General features: G+C 32.9%; 4 protein-coding genes and 1 non-coding gene across 6 annotated transcripts; 2 read left to right on the top strand and 3 right to left on the bottom strand.

Moving 5' to 3' along the window:
* Positions 1-2,555: 2,555 nt before the first annotated feature.
* Positions 2,556-2,627, top strand: TRNAD-GUC. The gene has a single exon. It is a non-coding gene; the product is annotated as a tRNA-Asp (tRNA).
* Positions 2,628-3,535: 908 nt separating this feature from the next.
* LOC116130104 (protein VAC14 homolog) lies at positions 3,536-7,381 on the bottom strand. 2 transcript variants are annotated; one of them, XM_031415857.1, is made up of 10 exons: positions 6,924-7,379; positions 6,706-6,819; positions 6,301-6,366; positions 4,949-5,038; positions 4,737-4,856; positions 4,603-4,631; positions 4,331-4,473; positions 4,132-4,226; positions 3,807-3,898; positions 3,536-3,655 (listed from the first exon to the last, which is right to left on the bottom strand). In XM_031415857.1, the coding sequence occupies exons 1-10, from the start codon at positions 7,005-7,007 to the stop codon at positions 3,652-3,654; spliced, it is 837 nt and encodes a 278-aa protein (XP_031271717.1). In that variant the 5' UTR covers positions 7,008-7,379; the 3' UTR covers positions 3,536-3,651. The 2 variants fall into 2 exon arrangements, with proteins under 2 accessions (XP_031271717.1, XP_031271716.1); XM_031415856.1 differs by having other exon boundaries at positions 3,536-3,898; positions 6,924-7,381.
* Positions 7,382-12,006: 4,625 nt separating this feature from the next.
* On the top strand, positions 12,007-12,372 carry LOC116130133. Its single transcript, XM_031415895.1, has one exon. The coding sequence runs from the start codon at positions 12,101-12,103 to the stop codon at positions 12,341-12,343; it is 243 nt and encodes an 80-aa protein (XP_031271755.1). The 5' UTR covers positions 12,007-12,100; the 3' UTR covers positions 12,344-12,372.
* An 833-nt stretch (positions 12,373-13,205) lies between these two features.
* LOC116130008 (actin-histidine N-methyltransferase) lies at positions 13,206-17,205 on the bottom strand. Its single transcript, XM_031415757.1, has 5 exons — positions 16,825-17,205; positions 15,804-15,970; positions 15,201-15,500; positions 14,826-15,089; positions 13,206-13,767 (listed from the first exon to the last, which is right to left on the bottom strand). Exons 1-5 carry the CDS (start codon positions 17,150-17,152, stop codon positions 13,390-13,392), a joined length of 1,437 nt encoding a protein of 478 aa, XP_031271617.1. The 5' UTR covers positions 17,153-17,205; the 3' UTR covers positions 13,206-13,389.
* Positions 17,206-20,466: 3,261 nt separating this feature from the next.
* LOC116130097 (probable calcium-binding protein CML25) lies at positions 20,467-21,451 on the bottom strand. Its single transcript, XM_031415848.1, has one exon. It carries the CDS (start codon positions 21,297-21,299, stop codon positions 20,718-20,720), a length of 582 nt encoding a protein of 193 aa, XP_031271708.1. The 5' UTR covers positions 21,300-21,451; the 3' UTR covers positions 20,467-20,717.
* Positions 21,452-22,690: the final 1,239 nt, after the last annotated feature.

Below are 22,690 nucleotides of genomic sequence, written 5' to 3'. Positions count from 1 at the left end.
GTAATAGAACTTCAGGTGTGTTTGACTCCTTACCAAATAAAGTCTTATTGAATGAGAGCACGACACAACAAAGCACGGCACAGCACAGCCCATGATTATGCAGGCCGTACCATGGGCCGGCACGCCATGGCACGAAAAATATAAAAATTTAAAAATGTTTTACTAAAGATATGTTTGAAGTTTTTGAGAATTTAGAAATTAATGAAAATGAAGATGTATAATAATTTTTAATCTTAATTTCTAAGTTTGTATTTGTAATTTATAATTATAACTTATAAATAATAAAAAATGTTGAAATTCAATTAATATTTTAATGTCTCATTATTTTATTATATTTCATAGTGATTATATATTTTTTTAATTAATATAAATACAAAATATCACTAAATATAAAATATAAAATATAAAATATTTTTATAATAATTATTAATAATAAATCAAAGTTACCATAATTTATATATATTAAAATTAAATATTTTTACAAAGTACGTGGGCCGGCCCATGGCATGGCACGGCACAATATATAGCAGGTTGTGCCGTGGGCCTTCAAATTTGGTGAACCAGCACGGCACGACAAGTCACGAATTTTTGCGAGCCTTGGCACGACACGGCCCACCACCACCTGTAGGATTACCCCTTCTTATAAATTAGTAGGCTTGAGAGTGCTTAATCAATATGGGGCTCCAACATGCCTCCTCATTTAAGCCCATATGTTGGGTCATGTCTATTGATGGAGATAATTGCTAGTTCTAACTCCTCACCCGTTGGTCGAGCATTCAGCTCAATTGAGTCTGGCTCTGATACCATAATAGAATTTTGACTCCTCACTCAATAAGGCATGTTGAATGGGAAGATTACTCCTTTTTATAAACCAGTTGGCTTAAGCGTGTCTATTCAGTGTGGGACTCTAACACTCCCCCTCACGGTCAAGCCCATATGTTGGGTCATGCCTATTGCTGGAGGTAGTTGCTGACTCAAACTCCTCACCCGCTAGTCAAACACTCAGCTCAGCTGAACCTAACTCTAATACCATGATAGAATTTGAGGTGGGCTTAACTCATCACCCAATAAAACCTTATTAGGTGAGGAGTCAAACCCACCTCAAATTCATTCAAACTCTTTTAGAAAACTATCAAACAAAACCTTTTAATAGTAGATATTTAATACTTTCACAACTAGGTGGATGCATTTCATTTTAAGCAATCTCATAAGAGGTAAATGGTATAAACTCTATTATATAATTGTAGATACAAATTATTAAGAAAAAGCCGCATAAACCTGGCTCAGGTAGACTTGGTTTAGTTACAACTTACAAGAGGGACATTATTTGAGCCTCGCTCAAACTCTTTATAAGCCCATTAATCGAATTTTAAAAATTAAAATCATATTATAGAGTAAAAAGTTGCCAATAACAATTTAAAATGGGTAAAATAGCTATTTTCAAAGCTCCCATCATTCAATCACAATAAACATTATTTCGATAGAAAAATAAATAATTAAATTCTAAATGTCTATTAAATTTTGAACTTTGTATACTAGACCTTGTATAGAAAATTTGTAAGAGTAATATTATTCTTATTCTAATTAGATATTATAGGAAAGAAATTTGGTTCATGTAAAGGAAAGTGAAATAATAACAATAAAATGTTTAATTATAGTCATATATACAAAAAGAAATATATGTAACACAACCAATTGACTTTATACTTTAATACAAATTTATGTAAAGTACAATAATTTAATTCATGTGTCCTATTATTAAAATTGCTATTATCTTCAATCTTAGGGGATCCAATAATCAATTGGAAATCACCAATCTGCCGAGCAATTAGAGGCTGAAATAGAAGAACAACAATTAGATATCTAAAAATATTTAAAGAAATTAACCTTCTTACAGAGAGATTAATTTCTTGATGAAACCAACCTACCTATGCACTTGGCCCCAACCTCGAATTTTTTGGAGTGGAAGTGGGTAATCCCTCGAGGGGAATGCAATACCCACGCCCAAAAATACCCAGGTTAGTCTCATTTTCTTTTTTGTATTTTTAATAAGAGTTAGATATACTTTCGAAAAAGTCATTTAAAACAAGTAATACAACCTTTTTAGTTAGTTAAAAGAAAAAAAAAAGAAAAAAAAAAAAAGATTTTTCCGTTTAGACAAATATAATGATTCAAAATCTTTAAGTCATACAACTAAATAAGTCAAAAATGTCTTATTTAAAGAAAAATTTGGCTACACCCGACACCCCCGACCTTCAACACGAAGTTTTAATTGTGTTTTAATATAGCATTTGTATATGAAAACTTCATCTTGATTTTAGGGTAATAAGGATAATTATTTTGGTTAGTAGTATTGACCAAGACATAAAAATAATAAATAAATAAAAAAGCAGCTTCCATCGAGTTTTATAACTAAATAATCCCAACTTGTGTACTTCATATTAGGGAAACATAAACACTAAATTAAGTTGTGTAATTCTTTAAAACATGGCATCTAATCCAATGACTCACTGTATTATATTATATATATAATTTGTGGCATCCAAAGTCAACAAGTCGTTGTAGTATAGTGGTAAGTATTCCCGCCTGTCACGCGGGTGACCCGGGTTCGATCCCCGGCAACGGCGAATTTATTGTTTTTTTATTTTTTTTTGTATGTTTTTTAGCCAATTTAGTAATTTCTTATTGTTTGACTGCAATTTGCAGGAATGATTACAAGTTGTATATCGTCACAATTTAAATTTCAAACAGCTTAACCGTCAGGTTGACATAATATGTTCAATACACCCAAAATCCATGGAAATCTTTGTTCATTTCTTTTGTTAATTCCTAATTTCCAGAATGCTTGGTCAGTAAGAAAGTGAGGGGAAACGTTAGAAAATGCAAGAAAACTAGTGGGTTCAAAGAATAGTTCAAAAGAAAATTATAGCTGATATGTATTCATGATCGGAACACTGCCATATTTGTAAATTGTAGTAGTCCACACTCCAGACAAATTCATTGAAGCATCTCTCTTCTTACTCATTCCTCCTCTCATCCCGATTCTCTAGAATTTTAGAATATAGTAAACCAAAGGCAAATATGATAGGCCAAGAAGAAATATCAATAAGCTTATCATCAGTTTGCGCATAATTGATTGCAGTAACAATACACTGACAAAGAGCACAAACGGATCCAACAAAATCCTTGAAGCTACCAAAAGGCTTATAATTTTGCGATGCATTATAAAACCAAGGTAACCACCTCCAGATAAACTGTCCTTTTTGACCTTTATAAATGAGCTCAGTAATGCATATAAACAAAGCAACAAATGATAGTAGCATTGCAAATAGTTCATATTGAGCTTTATGTGTGGATGAGAGTTGGTCAAGAACAGCTGAGGGAACCTCGAGGACAAAGTTGGTGATGACAAAGATCCACTCTAAAGAAACCTGTATAGAAATTAAATAAAATCATCATCATTTACTTGGACAATATGCTAAATCATTTCCCATAATTTCTTTCTCTAATTTTAAACCTTTCGGCTCAAGCTATATGTTCCGCAATGTGTTCTATGTACAATGTTGCTATTATTTGGTTCGACATCAATGATGTAGGAATCTCCGATCTCAGGAGAGGTACGCTGTTGAACTAAAATGTTCAAGGCTTCATTTATCTGTTCAATCAAGAAATTAAGAAGTTTGACTATTTATATGAAGTGCAGTTGAAAAACAGTAAAAGCTGCCAATCTTCAATGTTTAAGAAAAAAAACACCATAGAACTTTTGTTTAAAAAAGAAAAGGATTGACAGAAGAGACTGGTTATACTTCACCCAAATGATTGCCTTTAACCGAGTAAACTCATCTGGAGAAGCTGCCCTTTGAACAAGTATTTCAGCCATGCGACCATAATCTACAGACTTCAAGAGTAGCATTGCTCGAGTCAGAAAATTACAAATGAACAAAAGAATTCATGACAAAATACTTGATGCAAATGATCCACCAAAAGCCATTTTCTGCTGGCATCACAAGTCCAAAATAAATCCTACGATCCAAAAATGATATAAAGTAAAGCTGAAAGGCAAGTAATCAGGAAGTAGATATCACAGCAACAAATAGTATCAGAAATTTGAAATTTTAGAAGAAGTCTTACTGGGGAGTTTTTAATGTCTTGAAGAAACTTTGAAAGGACTGAATCAGCTTGTTGCCGAATTTCATGACTAGAATCACTTAACATATTAAACAAACCTGAAATTTATCCAGAATTTCTGAGTTTAATCTCAACAAGTAGAAAAGAAGGACACCTGAAAACCAGGAGAAAAAGCAATTTCAAAATGTTAAATACTATTTACCATCAAGAAAATCGGGAAGAAAACCCAGCATATCAATATCTGGAACACTGTCCAATACAGTGATCCATCCAACCAAAAACTGTCGGACATAGGGATTTAGAACATTCATCCGCTCTCGTAACAAGGGTATAAATTCTTCAATGCTGAGGAGAACGAACACCATAAAACAACAAAATTCACATTATAAAAGCAGTTGCAAAATTCTTGTTCCAGTTTTTGCCTCCAATCACAAGAGCTTCCAATTTATTATTGGAAAAAGGAAGATTGCGCACCCGAATTGATCACTTTCAGTGACAATGTCCTGTTTCACATAGTAAAATCTGAGAATTGATCCAACAAAAAGGAATTCCTACTTCAGAAAATTCAATGGTAAGTTAAATATTTATGGGAGGGATGGAGAATCCACCTTTACAAGGCGATCTAAAAGATGTGCAGCACTTTGTACATTGGCATCTGAATCTGCCGAAAGCTTACATAATGCATCAAATATCTGATTAAAGAATATGATGAAATCTCCTCTAACAACCTGTGGAGCAGCAGCAAAAACTTAACATATAAACCTCAATATAAATTTGGGAGATGAAACCATAAAATGTAAATCACCCAATCAAATCTCACCTTTGCAATGTTATACAGAGCTTCACATGCGTAGTAACGAACTCTGCTATCTTTATCAGAGAAAGAATTAAGCACGGGTGGCATTATTTGCTGTAGTGTCGCATCAGAATAAAAAATAAGGAAGAAGTATACCAGTAAAGAAAGAGGAAAAACCAACAGACAAGAAAATTTGATACGAAAATTCTAGAAGATTATACTGGGAGAAATCACGAATATAACAGTGAAGAACACGAAAAAAGAGAAAAATCAACACACAAAAGAAAAGTATTCAGTAATACATTCAAGTGTACAAGAGAGTCATTGACAGCTATTTTAGAAGTATAAGGTTTAATTAATCTAGTCCATGCCCCTTTCCCTTCTGCACTCCGAAGAATCACACCTCCCCTTCTGCGATCCAAAGAAGCACACTACACCCGTTCTCCACTCCAAAGACGAACACTATACCCCTTCTCCACTCCAAACACACAATACACCCCTTCTCCATTCCACAGACACACTACACTTCTCCACTCCGAAGACACAAATAAGCAGAGTAGGAAAGAGGCCTCCTCCCAGTTGCTGGTACTTTAGTACATCAGATAAGGCTCATTTCTTTTAAATCTACTGGAGAAAACACCAAACACGAACTAAAAATCTCCATCTATAAACATCTCCAAGTTTCTGAAACAGAGGATAATCTCCAGCAAGCATCACCAATTATTAAGGGACTCCCACCTTGATGTCATTTCAATGTTGCAACCATACTAGATGACATCTATAAGAGTATCCATTTCTTTTATGACAAACAGTAATCTTAATCGGCTAAGTAAGAGGCATCATTTTCTAGAAATATGTGTATGTGTAACTACATAATACAGATCTGGGAAATATAAAAACAAAGTCCTTGTTCAACAAAATTTAAGAAATATTAGTTGCGTTACTGCAGAACTTCAATGACAGTCATTCAGCGTATCTTTGGTAACAAAATGGGATGAAACACAAATGTATTACCCTAGCCAGAATAAAACAACTGATTAACTAGTCACTTATTATTATCAAAAGAAACCCTAAAAGCTTGCACTGTCACATTCGAATGTCATTAAGTGACACATAAATGATTCATTCAAAAAGTTATAAGAAATTTATTCAGCTACCTCAGAGACTCAAAATTTCAAAGAGATGAGTTGACACATGTTATAAATAGATAAACAAATAGTGAAAAGAAAATATTACCATATTTCAAACTTATAATAATATCTACAACTATAGTTCAAACGGTTGACACTAAACAACTATTCCAAAGTTTAACAATCCACAAATAAAAATCTGAATTTGATTAAATGAACATCACAACATTAAAATATACAGCTCACCTCAAGATACTGAGCTGCTTCAGAAGTCAACCCAATAGTGGCGGCAGCTAATCCTATCAATCCTCCCTACACAGCACGACAAACATCCTAAATACAATGAAAAATAAAACCTTTATATATGCAGTACCCTAAACAGTCAGTAATAAGTAATAACAGGACTTGTACCAAAATTACAAATCTATCTGTCATTCATAACTCATATTTTCATATGAATTTCAAACTTCTTACTTCTAAGAATAATAATTCTGGATTTTCCACTATAAATTACAAATTTAAAGTTAAATCTGGCATAAATAATCTTGTAATTCATAAGCATATAATATTGTACTCTACTAAAACCTACACATAGCAATTTAAGTAAAATTAATCAAAAATTAATGGAATTAAACAAATAAATAAAAAAACCTTCCGGCGATTCTCTTGGCCCGAGTAGGTGAACTCGGTGGTCAACAAATTGATGACCACCGAAATCTTCTCATGAGCGCCCGCCACCGCCAACTGCTTCACTATGCCCTCAACCTACAAACAGAAACGAAACACTGGATATCAAAAACGACGACGAATTTAACTACTTTCCACAGATATTTTGAGAAGATTAAACAAAGAGAGAGTATTAATTTCACCTCGAGGGCAGCATTTTTGCGCTTATCGTAGAGCTTATCGGCGAGATTACGAAGGACTCCAGTAGGAATCACAGCGTCCGCCATGGAAATTGTAATCAAAACCCTAAAAATTCAATACTCGTTCTCGGTTCGACGAGTAAAAAGAGCAGAGAATCGTTTCTCTGCTCTTTTTTCTCTGCAGATTTATAAATTGTGTTGTGTGGGTGTTTTTGCAGATTTGATCACTCAAAATGATGTCATTAAGATTTGGTCAGTCAAAATGATCTCTCAAGAAGCTGAAATTGTCATGGTTTATGGGGTTTTCACGCAAACTTCAATGTGGGGTAGTGTAGCCAGGAGTGGTGAAAACCGTATGTTTTAATTTTTAGAATTGACGATGGAAATGGAATTAGGATTCCTAATTGTCTTATTTGCTTATTGGAAACGAGTAAAAAATTGGAATCTCATGGATAATCAAATCCACAAGTATTCCTCAAAGTTTTGTGAGGAATCCTAATTCTTCAGGTAGGGAGGGAATCCAATGAAATAACATTTTTTACTCCATTTTGAATTTCTATAGGGTCAAAAAAAGTAATTTAGTTAAATGATTTATTATTTTATAATTTAGTGAACATTTGTTAAACAGTTGTTCTGGAGTTGACCATCCTTGACTACCATTGACCGGTCATAGACTATTATTGACCGGGTGTTGACCATCATAAACCGACGTTGATTGGTGATAACCAGCCATTAATTTTTTTGTTTTTTAGTTAGATACTACTGTTTAAGTAAAAAAATAATGAGTTTAAAAATATAGTATTAAATTTATTATTATTATTTACATAATTATTTTTTATTTAACTATATAATCATAATTTTTAATTTACATTGAATATTTTAATGTTGAGAGTATTTTTATCACTTATCACATATTTCCATTCTAATATTCAATTTTATAATTAAGCAATGGATTCATAATTCATTCCATCATTTATTCACTATTACATTTTCGATTTCCATTTCCTTTTCAATACAGTTCCAACAAGTAATGCCATCATGATTTTACCTTCTTACCCCCTTCATTGGATTAATGAAATTACCATTTTAACCCTGTACCGTGAGAAAAATAAATGGCCTCATTCAAAGGGTGGTGAGTGTCAATTTTTTGAATGGTTTTGGATTTAAAAGGATAAAAAGGCCTAAACTTGGTAGCACCTGTTATTACAGGAAAACCTAAGGATAGTCTGCGACAAAAGCCCGTTTATTTACGCCCAGGCCCATCAATTAGGGTAAAATGATGAAATCCCAATATAATTCATACTTCATAAGTATTAAATTTCTATTTGACAACTGAGAAAACATGATAATCAACTTACTAGATAGCCAGGTTCAAAAGTTAATTCAATTTATTTGGTACGGTTTTTTCAATCAAAACTCATGAAAAATAGAGCTTATTATAGTAGATAATATAAAAATAGAAATTAATGAAGAATTTTTTTTTTATTTATTTAGTTTGTAAACTAAAAATAAAAAGTTTTCTAATTTTAAATTATTAAAACTGGATACAAATGTAAGAAAGAGTCAAACTAAAATTATTATTGGACAATTAACATTTTAAATAAGTTTAAAACATTTTGTTAACGTAAAAATTTTTTTTGATGATCGGGGTGTCTGGGCCAATTTGCGCGCACTTCAACTAATCCCTAAGATTCATTGAACATCATACAAATCTAATGTTAATGTGATAGACGGCTTCAAGGTGATTCGAACTAGGAAGTCAATGAAGGAAGCAAACCTTCTTAACCACTAAGCCAACCCCTTCAGGTTTTAGCAACACAAAATTAGCTTGTATAGAGGTCCAATCAAACAGTGAAGAAATGCACTAAATAAATACATGATATTAGCATATATAAATCTTATAAGCACCAAAATAAAAAAATTAAAATCAATTGGTCAATCTCTCTAGAAACTGGAGAGTTATCATCAATTGGTCAATCTCTCTAGAAACTGGAGAGTTATCTCATAAAAATATATTTAAAAGTCTCTCTTAATTTACTAGTTTAATGATATATAAGCCATAATATATATGACAATGGTCAATTATAATTATCATTTCCTTATTTAACTGCGCTGCTAAACTTGGAAGAAATCTTTCTCCCTACATATAAAGACATTTTCAAAATTATTTTTAGAGGAGGGAGAATATGACTCAATTTTTATACAAAATAAGTGGACAATACAATAATATAGAGTAATTATAAAAAATAAAAATAAAGTATCGATAAAGAGAAAAAAAAAATTTATAAATAACCCAATAGATGTGACCAATTCAAGAAATATAATTGTAAAAAATCAACGTGTCACATTTTTCGTTATATATTCTTCACGCAAAAGATCAACTGCCTAACAACCAAATCACATTCTCAAACAGTGATCTTTACTTTAACCATATAATCCAAGACCTTTTCAATTTGAAGTGTGACACATTTGATACGACTTTGAAGGTGCAAATGTGATATTTTGAATCATTGTCATTTCACTAATTACTTATTATAAGTTTATTTATATATATATATATATATATATAGGTAACATAATAACATCAAACTGTGAACAACATGACAACATGATTTACTTTCGTCAACTAACTTTTAAAATTAAATGAAGGATTACTTATATCATAAAATATATATATATATAAAATAAACAACACGTTCCCACCTAAGGTTTAGCGAAATCTTAAGTTGATATCTCTGATTTCATTTATTCAAGATTCCCACTTTTAAACTAACATTGTTTTCTTTATTTTAAGAGTTGAAGGGCAAAACGATCTTTTATTATAATTTGAAGTTAAAACGTCAAAATAATCCCACGTCTCAAATTTCTCTCCACCTCCTCTTTGCCTCCACCTTTACCATCGTTGGCTAGAGATCCTGGTCGAGATCGTTGGTCTCATCCTACTGCCACCACCAGCTAGCCACTGTTGCCAAATGACAAACTCAAACACTTCGAAAATCAACCAATCAACCCTAGAAATCCCAAAGAAACAAATTCGATTTGTCCAAAACCAAAACAAAATCAAACAAACACGATCAACCTCCATTTATAACCAAAGCTCTGACCCTCCAATCAATTCTCCGAAACAATCTCCAAAATTAAATTTCACAAAAAAAACGCAATGAAGAACACGAACCTCTCGCCCAGTGAACAACAACTAACTAGTTGTTAGGGACAGAGAGGTTTTGTAAAGTGAGAGTTGTTGGTTGCGGTAGTGGTGTCCAATTGGATTTTGGTCGTGGGAATCCGGTGAAGAACAACAAAACGCTAAACCTAACGGCGTCGACAATTGGAGGGGTCAATGCATCAGGAAACAAAAGGGCTTTGGAGTATGGACTATGGGGAAGATGATGGAGATGACAAGGGGGTTCAACTCCATCAGAAACATCCCAGATCGAGCAAAAACCAAGAGGGGGCGCAGTCACTTGAGTTGCCAAAAAAGGCCCAAAACGGCTAGAAAAACAGTCAAATAGTGGTGAATGGGTGGAATGTTGATAGGTGGTGGTGGTGGTGGTAACTTTGGGGTTTCAAGAGGGAGAGAAAAGCATTGTTGTGGCTGAGGGAGAGAGAGATAGAGAGAAGCGCGGAAGAGAAGAAGAAGAAGATGGGAGGGTAGTTTGGTAATAGCATGTCGTTTACTCTAATTTTTAATTATTTGTTAGTTTAAGGGTGAGAATCTGTAATAAATGAAATCAAGTGTATCAACTTAGATTTTCCTAAACCTTAGGTGAGAACATGTTGTTTACTATATATATATATATATATATAATTTGAACTTTGAAGCTTAAAAAAAGCTGAAAATGAGCCATTGAATAAAGGAAAATAAGAAATATAAGTCCACCAAGGCAAGTGGCAAGTTGCCCTTGAAAGCGTGTTGTTTGTAAGCGTAGGTGTAGCTAAAACATGTGATAAGTTTTTCAAAAGCATTAGAAAGTAGAATTCGTCTTGGTGAAATGTTTCATGTGTGAAAGGAAGACTAATTAATAAGTTAGATTGATGCCAAATCAATAACTTTGAACGTTGAAATTCTAGAGAAGAAGGAATCATTTCAATCAATCAAGTTAATGTGAACACAAAAAGTACTATATGATCTTTTAATTTTTACAAGAGATCTCAAAAGAGTTCAATACAATAATCCCTAATTTTAATTAATTAATTAGTAATTGGAGCTTGGGAAAAACAAGTATATGAAATTAATTATTATTAATAATAGATCTGAGTGTGGATTCATAAGATTGCCTTGATCTCACCTAAGATTTCAGGAATCAATCGTAAGATGTGACAATAACAATATAGTATTTTTAAATTTATTAAAAAAATAATATAGGAAGTGGGGGCAGATATTAAATATTAGAATTAATAATTTTTCAAGAAAGAGAGCAGTCAAATTAAGGTATCTTCTTCCAAGTGTTGAACAAATTTGGCGAAGGCCAGCCACCCATCTTTATCTACGCAGCTGACCTTGGTCAACATAGTTATCATCAAAAATAAAAATATTGGTCAAACCCAAAATTTATGACATCAAAAATAGATTTATTAAAGCAGGATTCCAGTCCGGTTACAATAATTACTGATATTTTATTTTCTCCGATATTTTAGTTATAAATGAAAAAAAAATCCGATATTTTTTTAATTATTTGTTTATGAATATGTACATGTTTTAATTTTTTTGAAAAATTTAATTTTTTAATATACTTTTTTAGTAAGTTTCTGAAAAAGGTATTATCAAACTGATAATATCTCTAATATATAGATATCGAGTATATTTATATTTTTGGATCAAAATAAAAGAGTATTAAAAGAATTATTTCATTCTTTTCCAATAATAATAATAATAATTTTTACTATTTATTATTAATTATTATGTTACGAGTATCGTGAGAATATAGGATAACAATTGTGAACGGTTGAAAGAGTCGTCTAAGATTGAATCTTTAAGCTTAACTAAATACCAATATCAAGCTCTTTACCCACCACTTTCCGCAGGAATAAACCGTGTCTTTATCAGTACCTCTTTCTTTATTAGATTTTTTTTCATATATATATATATACTTTTCAATACGCTTCAAACTCCTCCAGGATTCATAGCAAAGCAAAACTGTTCTGAAAGCTTCTCTCTAGCGGAAGAAAGAAGAAAAAAAATGGAACTGAAGAAAGAAGAAGGCAGCAAGAACAACATGAAGGTGGTGGGTGGTGGCGTGGCGATTCACAGCCAGGTTATGAAGATCAAGCAAGAGACTGAGAAGATGAAGCAGCCGGAGATAAGACAAGTGGCTCACGGAGTCCCAAGGCAGCGGCCGCGGTCGCCACTGGGGTTGGCGGAGAGAGACAGAGCTACTGTTTGTTCATCAGTTGGGGTTTTTAGAAATAATTATCGTGTATGAATTATAGAAAGTTATTAACTTTGATGATGATGATGATGATGTTCATATGGATAAATTTTCTTTTTCTATGTTTTTAGAACTAGAAAAAACTTTGTGTTAGTTTATGGGGTTTCTTGTTTGTTTCGGTTGTACATGTCTTTGAAACCAGAACTCCCTTCTTGTTTCTTTTTTCTTGTTTTCTTTTGTTTGTTTTCTGGGAAAACTTCATAGAATGAACAGAAACAATATCTTCATAAAAAAACGAAGAAAAAAATAACAGTTTTGACACATCAGATACATATAATATTCAATCAAAAGTTAAAAGTACAGATATATGCATATTCGATCAATCAAAAGTGAAGTACCGATATATCTATATTCGATCAATCAGCCATTAATTTTAAAATGATTTAGGTGTTAGTTGTGACTGTGGAAGGTGGGTATGTTTTACTTCAATTGATTTTTGAGATTTTTGTTCAAGGTTTGGTGTACCAAAACCTAGCAAGTGTGAACGAAATTGGTGGTCGTCTGTATAGAGCGAGCCGCCTTCTAGAAAACGGAGTTCAACTTACTAATTCTTCATTTCCATTATTATTAGATTTCTTAAATAAAATACTAAAAAAAGACTCAGATAATTATAAATCAAATAATTAAGATAAATACAACTCAAATGTAATTTATCTTAACTTATTATCCTAGGAGAAGAACCATGATTTAGTTTTCATTTTAATATGATCCCTTAAATACAAAGAAACTGCCCTTTCCCCTGTGACAAAAAAAAATATATATTCTTGGTCTTTTCATGTAAATTTTTCAGTACAATTTAGTTTTCAGTTTACTAGTGATACATATTGACTGCAATTACTAAGTAATGATGTAAACATTAGCAGAAATACCAATTCAACTATCAAAATTTTTCAGGAAAAACATAATCAAATTGCTAAAAGCATCCGAAATGGGTACAAAATTAAAGGAAAATAGGCAATGAAAACCTACATGGCAAGAGGAAGAAAATGAAATAGTCGAGGCCAGCATACGGCAGTAGATGAATCTTGAACTGTCGTTTTTCAGCCTTGCGTAGCAGTTGTTTCCTTACATGATAGTAACTTAACCCTCTTTGAGAGATTTCTCATTATGTCTATGATCATAGATTTCTTCTCGATTCTGAACCGGATGGCCAGTTTAGTAGAAGCTGAAACTCCCTGTTTCAATAGGGATTCATCTTCCATTATTTTTGTAGGAAAATGTTCTAGTGCAATCACACATAATGCAATAAGAGTGCGAAAAACAGCTACTTCATTTGCAATTCCAAGGGGAGCTTCAGCTGATAGAGATTTCAGTGTGTTCAAATCATGCTTCTGCACTGTTTCCAAATCACTTGCTAGTAATACTCTTAAGGCTGCCAACAAACGTCCCTCTACCAAATCCGGACCTCCTAAGGTTACCTGTTAGGATAAAATTAAAAAAAAAAAAATACAAAAAGAAAGAAGAGATAAGTGGTCAAAAGTATAATAGTTTCTAAACAAGGATTTTCATCATTTTTCTTAAAACTGTGTTAAAAGTTTTATAGTAAGCTGTTGTTGGTAGTATACTAGTATTTCATGGCTCGTAAAATGCTGCTCGAGCTTATACCCAAAAGGATTGGATCTAAAATGTGACATCCAGGACCAGCATTTTGCATGAAGATCAGGGTATATTCTTTAAGCATTTAAAAAAATAAAAAAGAAAGAAAGAAAGAAACGAATTAGAAGATTTGCTCTGTTTCTTTCGGTAAAGACTGAACTACTGAAGATGTTTTCTCATTGAATTTCAGTCACAATTTTTTTGAAAATAGAGTAAAGAGAAAACGAGTACAATGGAAATTACTGGCANTAAAAGTTTTATAGTAAGCTGTTGTTGGTAGTATACTAGTATTTCATGGCTCGTAAAATGCTGCTCGAGCTTATACCCAAAAGGATTGGATCTAAAATGTGACATCCAGGACCAGCATTTTGCATGAAGATCAGGGTATATTCTTTAAGCATTTAAAAAAATAAAAAAGAAAGAAATGAATTAGAAGATTTGCTCTGTTTCTTTCGGTAAAGACTGAAGCTACTGAAGATGTGTTCTCATTGAATTTCAGTCACAATTTTTTTGAAAATAGAGTAAAGAGAAAACGAGTACAATGGAAATTACTGGCAAAAGTTGTAAGCAGCATAAGTCAGGTTGTTGGTTAAGACTTTTGTCCTCAGGTTAATTGTGACAATAGATAAAGGCATATAGCTGCTAAGCCTATTCACTTTCGGATCTGACCTAATTTTGCCAAAAGAATAAGCTGCTTCACACTTTCTAAACCAAGCTCACCCTTAAATAGGAGAAGTATCTTGACCAGAATTTGAGAAGAGCAGAAGAGAGTGATAAAAGTAGCCTTATCCATAGAGCACTAATATGATGTGTGCCCTTCAATTAGTTAAAAGCAATTCAATAGGAAACAAATCATAACAAGACAAAAGTAATTATAAACCTTGGAAATTGAAGCTTCTCCATCTAAATTTAGCTGGGACAAAAATTGCTGCTGCCACGCAGGTGGAGAGGAGAAGTTTGGTGATGAAACCCCAGCAGCCATACTAGCAGCATCCATAAGCGCTCCATCATATCTTAGCTCAATGGTGTCATAAGGATTTGAACGAATCACAAATCCATAATCCAGCAAGAAAAGATCATTGTTTAGGCACCCATAATTAAGAAGTAAAGAGTCGTTTTGCTTGATCTCTGTTTCTGCTATAACCTGTCTTCAAGAATGAGAAGCTTTAGTTCTAGTGTCGCAAAGAAGTATACAATTTCTTTTCAGAAGATATAAGCGATTGAGGAATATAAGAAAACAAATTAGAGAACCTGCCTTTATTAGCAATTTTGCATCGCCTGCATCTTCTTCCTGAACAATTTGAGCATTTGGATTGAAGCTATGGTTGCACATATCTATAAGAGGAAGCATCATGGGGATTTCATTGCGGGTCCCATCTGCAAGCTTTTTTCCATGCAAACGAAATGCCCTAGATGAGACTGCCGACATAGCCCATCCAAGAGCTGATGCACCTATTTCTTGGCCCCCAAAAGGGTGATCATTCGGTTTCAGACTCTCTAGAGCACGTCTGACTTCTTGGTCAAAATCAAGAAGAAAACGACATCTTTTGTTTACCTGATTTAAGAAGATAAATTTTAAGAAACTACTGGTCCCTTTAAAGCTAATTGAAAATCTAGAGCTGTTTAAGAATTTAAACAAAGGTATATATGTTCCCTTCATTTGGCCACCATGGTCATGAGCCTTTTGCAGTCACTTCAGAGCAAAAAAACTACATTAATATCTTAGCTATGAGTTGGTCATGAGTTTGTCTTAAGCAGGCAATCATTTCCAATTTCCAGCACGGCTCTAAAAGTTTGGACCAAACAACCTTTGTTATTCAACTGTTAATATTAGCTATGAGTTGGGCAAACGATATACCTGGTAAAGAAGAGGGGCATATTGCAAGTTCTTAATATCCTCCCCTTGAAAGAAGATTGGAACACTGAAAGTTTCAGGAAGATTGCTAATATATGGCCACCAGAAGCTTCCCACCTTTGCTCTTTCTTGCAGAAGCTTCAAACCCAATTTCATTGCCCATAGTTCCTCTGCCAAATGCTCCCACAGTGTCCACTTTACTCAAATTCAAAACTCTAAACATCCTAATTTACAAAACTTGAAGTTACCAACCTATTTTGCATTTAAGTAAATTTATCTGACATCATACAGCAGCAGAGTTTTACTTGATTAAATGATTCATACAAAACTCTAATGTGAGAAACTATCCAATCAACAAGACAATAGGAATTAGGCCTGCTCAAAGCATAAGAAGGAAATTTCCATCGCTGGTATTCCTGTCTATTCCAAAAAAACTGAAACAAACTTAGCCACAAGTTTATCAAATTTGAATGAACTACCAAGTAAATCTTACGCATTATGCTTACTAGAACAATAAAATTGCAACATAAACATTTTAGTGCCTTTAAAAACACCACAAATGAGCTCAAACTTCATCAAAATTCCAGAAATCAGTCATCTTTTAAATCGAGTTGTATTAAACAAAAAGAAACCCCATTTCTTATAACAAATACGCAAAATAACATGAGACGATTACTAAATTTCTAGCAATGTCACGATAAAAAATCCTAATGATCGCCAACTAAGATAATACAAGGCAAAGAAAACCTATAGGCCAAAGATTAAGTAAAGTTTCCATCAAAATTATCACAATTAATCTACATGAAATTTCAAAATAGAACCTATTTTTATTTTTTGTTCTTTTTTTCCATAAAAATTCATATATTCAACAACTAATTTCTACTTTCTAAAGCAAACCAATACTTCTAATTATCCATATTAAAAATCTAGAACACTAACAATAAACTATAAAGCACCAAACTTTGAAGTAAAGTAAGTTCATAAATAATCAAAATAAAAATAAAAAAATCCCAAAAAAACTAACCTGGAACTTGTCGGGCTAAATTGACAAAAACAGAATGAGCTTCATCTCCAGCGTCGGATTCAAACCTCAATGGTACATAATCAGGAAGAGCAATAAGAAGAGACCCTTTTGGAATGTCTTGAGAGGCGACCAATCCAAGGCCATAGCTGTCGTCATCTTGCTGTTGTGATATCTTGACGGCCTGGTGCACGAACCCGCCTTCTTTCTTCACCCACTTGAGCAGGTCCGGCGGCTGCGGCACCAGCCGCGTATGGTAAGATGCGGCGCACGTTATGGGGCGGATGTGATGAGTTAGAGACGACATTATTACCATCTTTGAAGCTGCCATGGCTGCTCAGTTGCAGCTCAATTTCGCTGTGTGAAGATAAAAAGGCTTTGCGTTTGTGGGGGTAGTTTTGGGAACTCCTTGCTTCTTCTTTCTTATTATAAATTTTTTAAATATTATGATTCATTTTAAATATATGTTCAAGTTAAAGTGTTATGAAAACAAAAACAAAAATAAGAAAAATATTATATTAATTGATATAATTTATTTTAATAACTAATATCAATTAAATAAGATATAATACATGTATATGGTATCAAACCATTTATATATGACTTTATTTATATAAGAATAATTGTTTTTAATATAAATACTATTGATATATCTTCCAAATTCACTCATTTTATTCAATTATAATAATAGTTTGAAGATGTAACATTATAATAATAACTTCAAAATGTTAAGAATTTTGGCTATCACAAAATAGGCTTCTAGTTCTGATAATTTAAAAGCATTTTTCTATAAATTTTTATAATATTTGGTTGAAATAACAAATAAATTTCTTAGAAAGAAAATTTCAAATGCTTTATATAAAGTGGATTTTGAATTTGAAAAGTAGTTTTAATGACACAAAATGTATTTTCTAGTTNATCGATATATCTTCCAAATTCACTCATTTTATTCAATTATAATAATAGTTTGAAGATGTAACATTATAATAATAACTTCAAAATGTTAAGAATTTTGGCTATCACGAAATAGGCTTCTAATAATTTAAAAGCATTTTTCTATAAATTTTTATAATTTTTGGTTGAAATAACGAATAAATTTCTTAGAAAGAAAAATTCAAGTGCTTTATATAAAGTGGATTTTGAATATGAAAAGCAGTTTTAATGACACGATATGTATTTTCTAGTTTTTTTTAATATTTATTCTCAAATATACTCTCAATAAAAATAAGAAATTATAAATATTACTAATTTTTTTTAGGTGATTGAGGTTGGATCCTGCAGGAACACCTCACGAGCCCAATAGACCAAGCTACTAAGGTAATTATATAACAACAATGCTACGAACATCGAGACTGTGCACCGAAATCTTACACTGAATTACGTGTCATGTGACTGAGACCAGCCACGTATCCCGATAACAAATATTTTGCGAGTGAACGCCAGTTTATCAACTTTGAACGGCCGTTCACTGTTATTGGACGGGAGTCTATTATATGTGGACGTCTGTTTATACTTTAAGAAAAAAAAATTCTACACAAAAATAGCAAACGATGAACTCCCATCCATATTATATGGATGGGAGTCCATTTACTATAGATGGGGGGCCACATACAATGGACGTCCATCCATAGTTAAAAAAAAAAAAAAAAAATTCTAAACAAAAATAGTAAGCCCCTCTTCTTCTTCGCTCTTCTTCGTCTTCATTCCCCATATCAGCTCTTCTTCTTCTTCGTCTTCATTACCCTTGAATATCCTTTGTACCTTAGTGATTTCTGTTGATGATCTGGATAGATTGACTAGAGTTGAAGATAATGAGGTTTTCGAGATTCGCCCAGGTTCTCAATTGCCAGCCTTTTCTGATGCATTCACATCTGCTCATGTGAGAGATGTATTTGATACGGAAATGGATCAGGATAACAGTTCTGACAGGGATGGAACAAGCACCATATTTGAGGAAACTAAGAGTATCTCTGTCGGGGAAGTAATGAAAAGTCCAATTTTCAGTGAAGATGAGTCGTCAGACAACTCATTGTGAATTGATTTGGGTCAGAGTCCGTTGGGGTCTGATAATGCTGGGCACTTGAACAAACACCAAATTGCCTCTCCCTTACCACCCTTTTGGTTCAGTGGCAGGAAGAACCACAAGCAACTCTCTCCAAAGCCAACATCAAAGATGTATGGCAACCCAATTTTTGATGACAAAGAGGTAAACCTGGGGCCAAATGGTGACCACCATGTGCTCTCATTTGATGCTGCCGTTCGATCAGTTTCGCAGGAATTGGACTGTGTGAAGGAAGTTCTCGAAGAAGAGCAATTTGCAGAAACAACGGCATGAGTAAGAACAAAATGTTTTTTAATTTTTTTTTTAATTTACAATATGGATGGGGTTCCAAAATTCAGAGACGGTCGTCCATAACTGATGAACAAGCGTCCCTGCATTTTATTTAAAATTTTATTTTTTTAAAGTATGGACAGGCGTTCATTGTATGTGGCCCTCGTCTGTAATAAATGGACTACCGTCCATATAATATGGACGGGAGTTCATCATTATGGACGGGCGTCCACATATAATAGACTCCCGTCCAATAACAGTGAACGACTGTCCAAAGTTGATGAACGGCCGTTCACTCGCAAAATATTTGTTAACGGGATACGTGGTAGATCTGAGTCACGTGACATGTAATTCAGTGTAAGATTTTGGTGCATAATCCTGGTGTCTGTAGCATTATTGATTATATAAATATAGTAAACACTAAACAACTCCCCTATGGCTCCAGCCTCCAACACAAAACCGCCTAATTATTGCTAACCCTAGTGTTTATTTAGAAAAATGTTATCCTTACAAAGACCCATACAAAGAGAGCTACAAAGTGACATCATCCAGAAGAAAAAAACAAAGAAAAAACGGAAAAAGAGAGAGAGAGAGAGAGAGAGAGAGAGAGAGAGAGAGAAATCTGAAAATCAAAGATGAAGATTATCTTTATATGCCACCTTTGTATGTATCTTTGTAAAACTAGCATTGCTCGTTTATTTATGCCCATTTTTGGTTTTTAAGCTTGTGTATTTTTATGTGGCTCGTGCGAAGTATAAATTTGAAATTTAATTTGTTATCCGAATAAAAGATTTCTAGTACAATACACATTATTAATTGTTATATATTACATTTTACATCTTCAAAATTATATTATATATTAAAGTTTTACACCCAATTTTTCCAATATACAGTAGTAGCGAATAAATATACATTTATCTTTTATTTAATATTTATATAATCAATAAATCATTTACCCCTTTGTGAATAGGGTTGGAAACAAGATATTTAATCATGTAAGTGCTCCTGAGAGGACTGAACCTAACATAACGGAATCATATAAGTGCGATGAGATTCGAAACCGGATTCAACCATGTAAGAGGGGATTGCGACCCGACTCTAGACATATAGGTAGAACTGGAATCAAACCCTGACTCGTAGCGTAGGTGGAACCAAACTCGAACTTTGACTTTGTGGTTTGCGAATTCGAACCCCAACGGCCCAACCAACAACCCCAATTTTAAGAGAGCAAAAAACATAATGAACTTTCCAGGAATGTTTTCAACAAATATTTATAATAAAACTGAGATTAGTATATCCTAAACCATAGTTTAGACCTCCAAATTATACTTCATCACCAAACAAAAATTCCTTTCTTTTACTTAACACTTACCCAACTAATTAATTAAAATTAAAACTATAAAAATAATTCCATTAACTCCAAAATATTCACAGCATCTCATCTCCAAAACAGTAAAAACAGAGAACCCAGAAACTATAACAACGGAGAAAACAATGAAACATTTTCTTGAATCGAACTCGAATCTAAAAAATCAGTGAGTCAACTTTCTCCCTCCATCGAATCTTACTCAAACCTCGAACCCGTCATCATCATTACCTTAAACTCCTCGAAATCAATCGTACCGTTACCGTCACTGTCAACTCCACTTATCATCTTCTTACACTCGGCGAGAGTGCATTCATCGCCCAAACTCTTCAACACTTCGAATAGCTCCTCCGCCGTTATCGATCCGTCACCGTCAATGTCGTAGACGGAGAACGCGTCCTTCAAGTTGGTCATAATCTCCTCCGAATCGACGCCCTTGGTGTTGAGTACGACGAACTCGTTGAAGTCGACGAAGCCGTCGCCGTCGGAGTCGATTTCCCTCATCATCTTGTCGAGTTCGTCGTCGGTGGTGGCATGGCCTAGGCTTGCCAGAATGGCGCCGAGCTCCGACGCGGAGATCTTGCCGTCGCCGTTGGCGTCGAATCTCCTAAAAACATGCTCCAGCTCGTGGAATTGCGGGATGGTGGCGGAGATTGTCGGCTTGTGAAAGGGCATCGTGGCAGTGGCAACGTTGGGAGATTGTGATCCGTTGGAGGACGACAACGACGGCGTTTGTGAATTGGATTTCTTTTTGCGGTGAAAAATTGAACCAAAACCCATGAGGAGAAAACAAAAAGGGAAATTTACAGAAAGATGAAAAGAAAAGGAAGGGAGATGAGATTTGAAAAGGGAGATTTGGAATTGGGGATACAGAGAAAATGTTGAAATTGAGTTTGATTGGGGGGTTTAAATTTGGAAGAGAAAGGGAGAGAGTTAAAGGGAGAAATAAATGCAGCAAACAGGAAGATTGAAAAATTGAATTTGTTATTATTATTTTTTTTTTAATCAAATATTGGATTTAATTTAGCTCCATTAATTATAGTGCTGTCACGTTTTCCTAATCAAATATTGACAGATAGATTTCACAATAAATATTATTGACATGTTATTTTCATTTATATATTAAATGGAAAATTTGTGACAATTTAGATATAATTTTTCGATTTTCTATTTTAAGATATAATCCATAAAACATTTTAGTATAAATAAAAGAGAAATAAAATATTTATATAATGATTTTATAATGCTAAAATGATTTTAGAATATGGTGGACACATGCTTTTTATGTTAAACATGTTTAAAATATCTTATCCAACTAATTAAGAAATTTCGGACAAAATATTTATTTTAATTCTTTAATTGTTATGTTATATTTATCATTTATGATTGATAAAAAAAATAATGAAAATAACTTATTCTCATGTTTTTTTAATTGAAATTTGTATTTTTTTTAATTTTAATTGACCATTATCCTTTATACCTTATCCGACGTGTTCCTATTGTCACAGATTTATGGTAATTTAGTAAAATAAATTCCATTTTAGAAAAAAAGAAGATATTATATATTATTTTGTTGAGTAAAAATATGAAAGAAAATTTAAAATATTATAAGGTTGTTGTACTTTTATCTTCTTGACGTTTTCATGATCTATTTGGCTATCTAACTTTCCGAATAAAGTTAAGTAATTACTTAATTTAAAAAAAAAAAAACTATTTTTAGATAATAACCAAAAAAAGTTAGATGAAATTTTGTTTTAATTATATATCCAAGTCAATAAATTGTTTATCAAAAATATCTTATCAGACAAGTGAAGAAAGATTCGCTCTATACTTATCCTTATCAATTTAAAAATTTAATGGTTCAGATTTGATGTTAAATTTTTTTTTCCATAAAATTTACTTAAATACTAAAACCACTTAGAAAGTATCTTTCAACTAAAAAATCTTATGATCTAAACCTAACCCAAGCTCTTACGCTTTAAAAAAAATAATTTTATAGAATAATATTGTTGTAATAATATAAAAATACAGAAAGAAAGTTAATATAAAATAAAATTTATTCTCCTCCTAGCCTTTTACTTTGCATAAAGAACATGGAGAAATGAGAACAAGTAATTGAGATTCCTCTTAGAATCTTAAATAAAAATAAAAAAATACTATTCGCTACAAAC

The sequence above is a fragment of the Pistacia vera genome, unplaced genomic scaffold (genome assembly GCF_008641045.1).
Source record: "Pistacia vera cultivar Batoury unplaced genomic scaffold, PisVer_v2 Contig217, whole genome shotgun sequence".
Taxonomy (NCBI): domain Eukaryota; kingdom Viridiplantae; phylum Streptophyta; class Magnoliopsida; order Sapindales; family Anacardiaceae; genus Pistacia; species Pistacia vera.
The sequence above is the reverse complement of the archived record's forward strand: the minus strand, read 5'-3'. Positions and strand labels throughout refer to the sequence as shown.

What these genes read in the sequence shown, in the direction of transcription:
- LOC116130097 (XM_031415848.1), bottom strand. Translation starts at nt 21,299, where the DNA reads ATGGGTTTTGGTTCAATTTTTCACCGCAAAAAGAAATCCAATTCACAA.
- LOC116130133 (XM_031415895.1), top strand. Translation starts at nt 12,101, where the DNA reads ATGGAACTGAAGAAAGAAGAAGGCAGCAAGAACAACATGAAGGTGGTG.
- LOC116130008 (XM_031415757.1), bottom strand. Translation starts at nt 17,152, where the DNA reads ATGGCAGCTTCAAAGATGGTAATAATGTCGTCTCTAACTCATCACATC. An exon ending in ATGCAAAATTGCTAATAAAG is followed by an intron (nt 15,090 to 15,200) that starts GCAGGTTCTCTA and finishes TCTTGAAGACAG; the next exon opens with GTTATAGCAGAAACAGAGAT. An exon ending in GAGAAGCTTCAATTTCCAAG is followed by an intron (nt 13,768 to 14,825) that starts GTTTATAATTAC and finishes TTATCCTAACAG; the next exon opens with GTAACCTTAGGAGGTCCGGA.
- LOC116130104 (XM_031415856.1), bottom strand. Translation starts at nt 7,007, where the DNA reads ATGGCGGACGCTGTGATTCCTACTGGAGTCCTTCGTAATCTCGCCGAT. An exon ending in AAGCAGCTCAGTATCTTGAG is followed by an intron (nt 5,039 to 6,300) that starts GTGAGCTGTATA and finishes GCGACACTACAG; the next exon opens with CAAATAATGCCACCCGTGCT. An exon ending in TTTTAGATCGCCTTGTAAAG is followed by an intron (nt 4,632 to 4,736) that starts GTGGATTCTCCA and finishes TATGTGAAACAG; the next exon opens with GACATTGTCACTGAAAGTGA.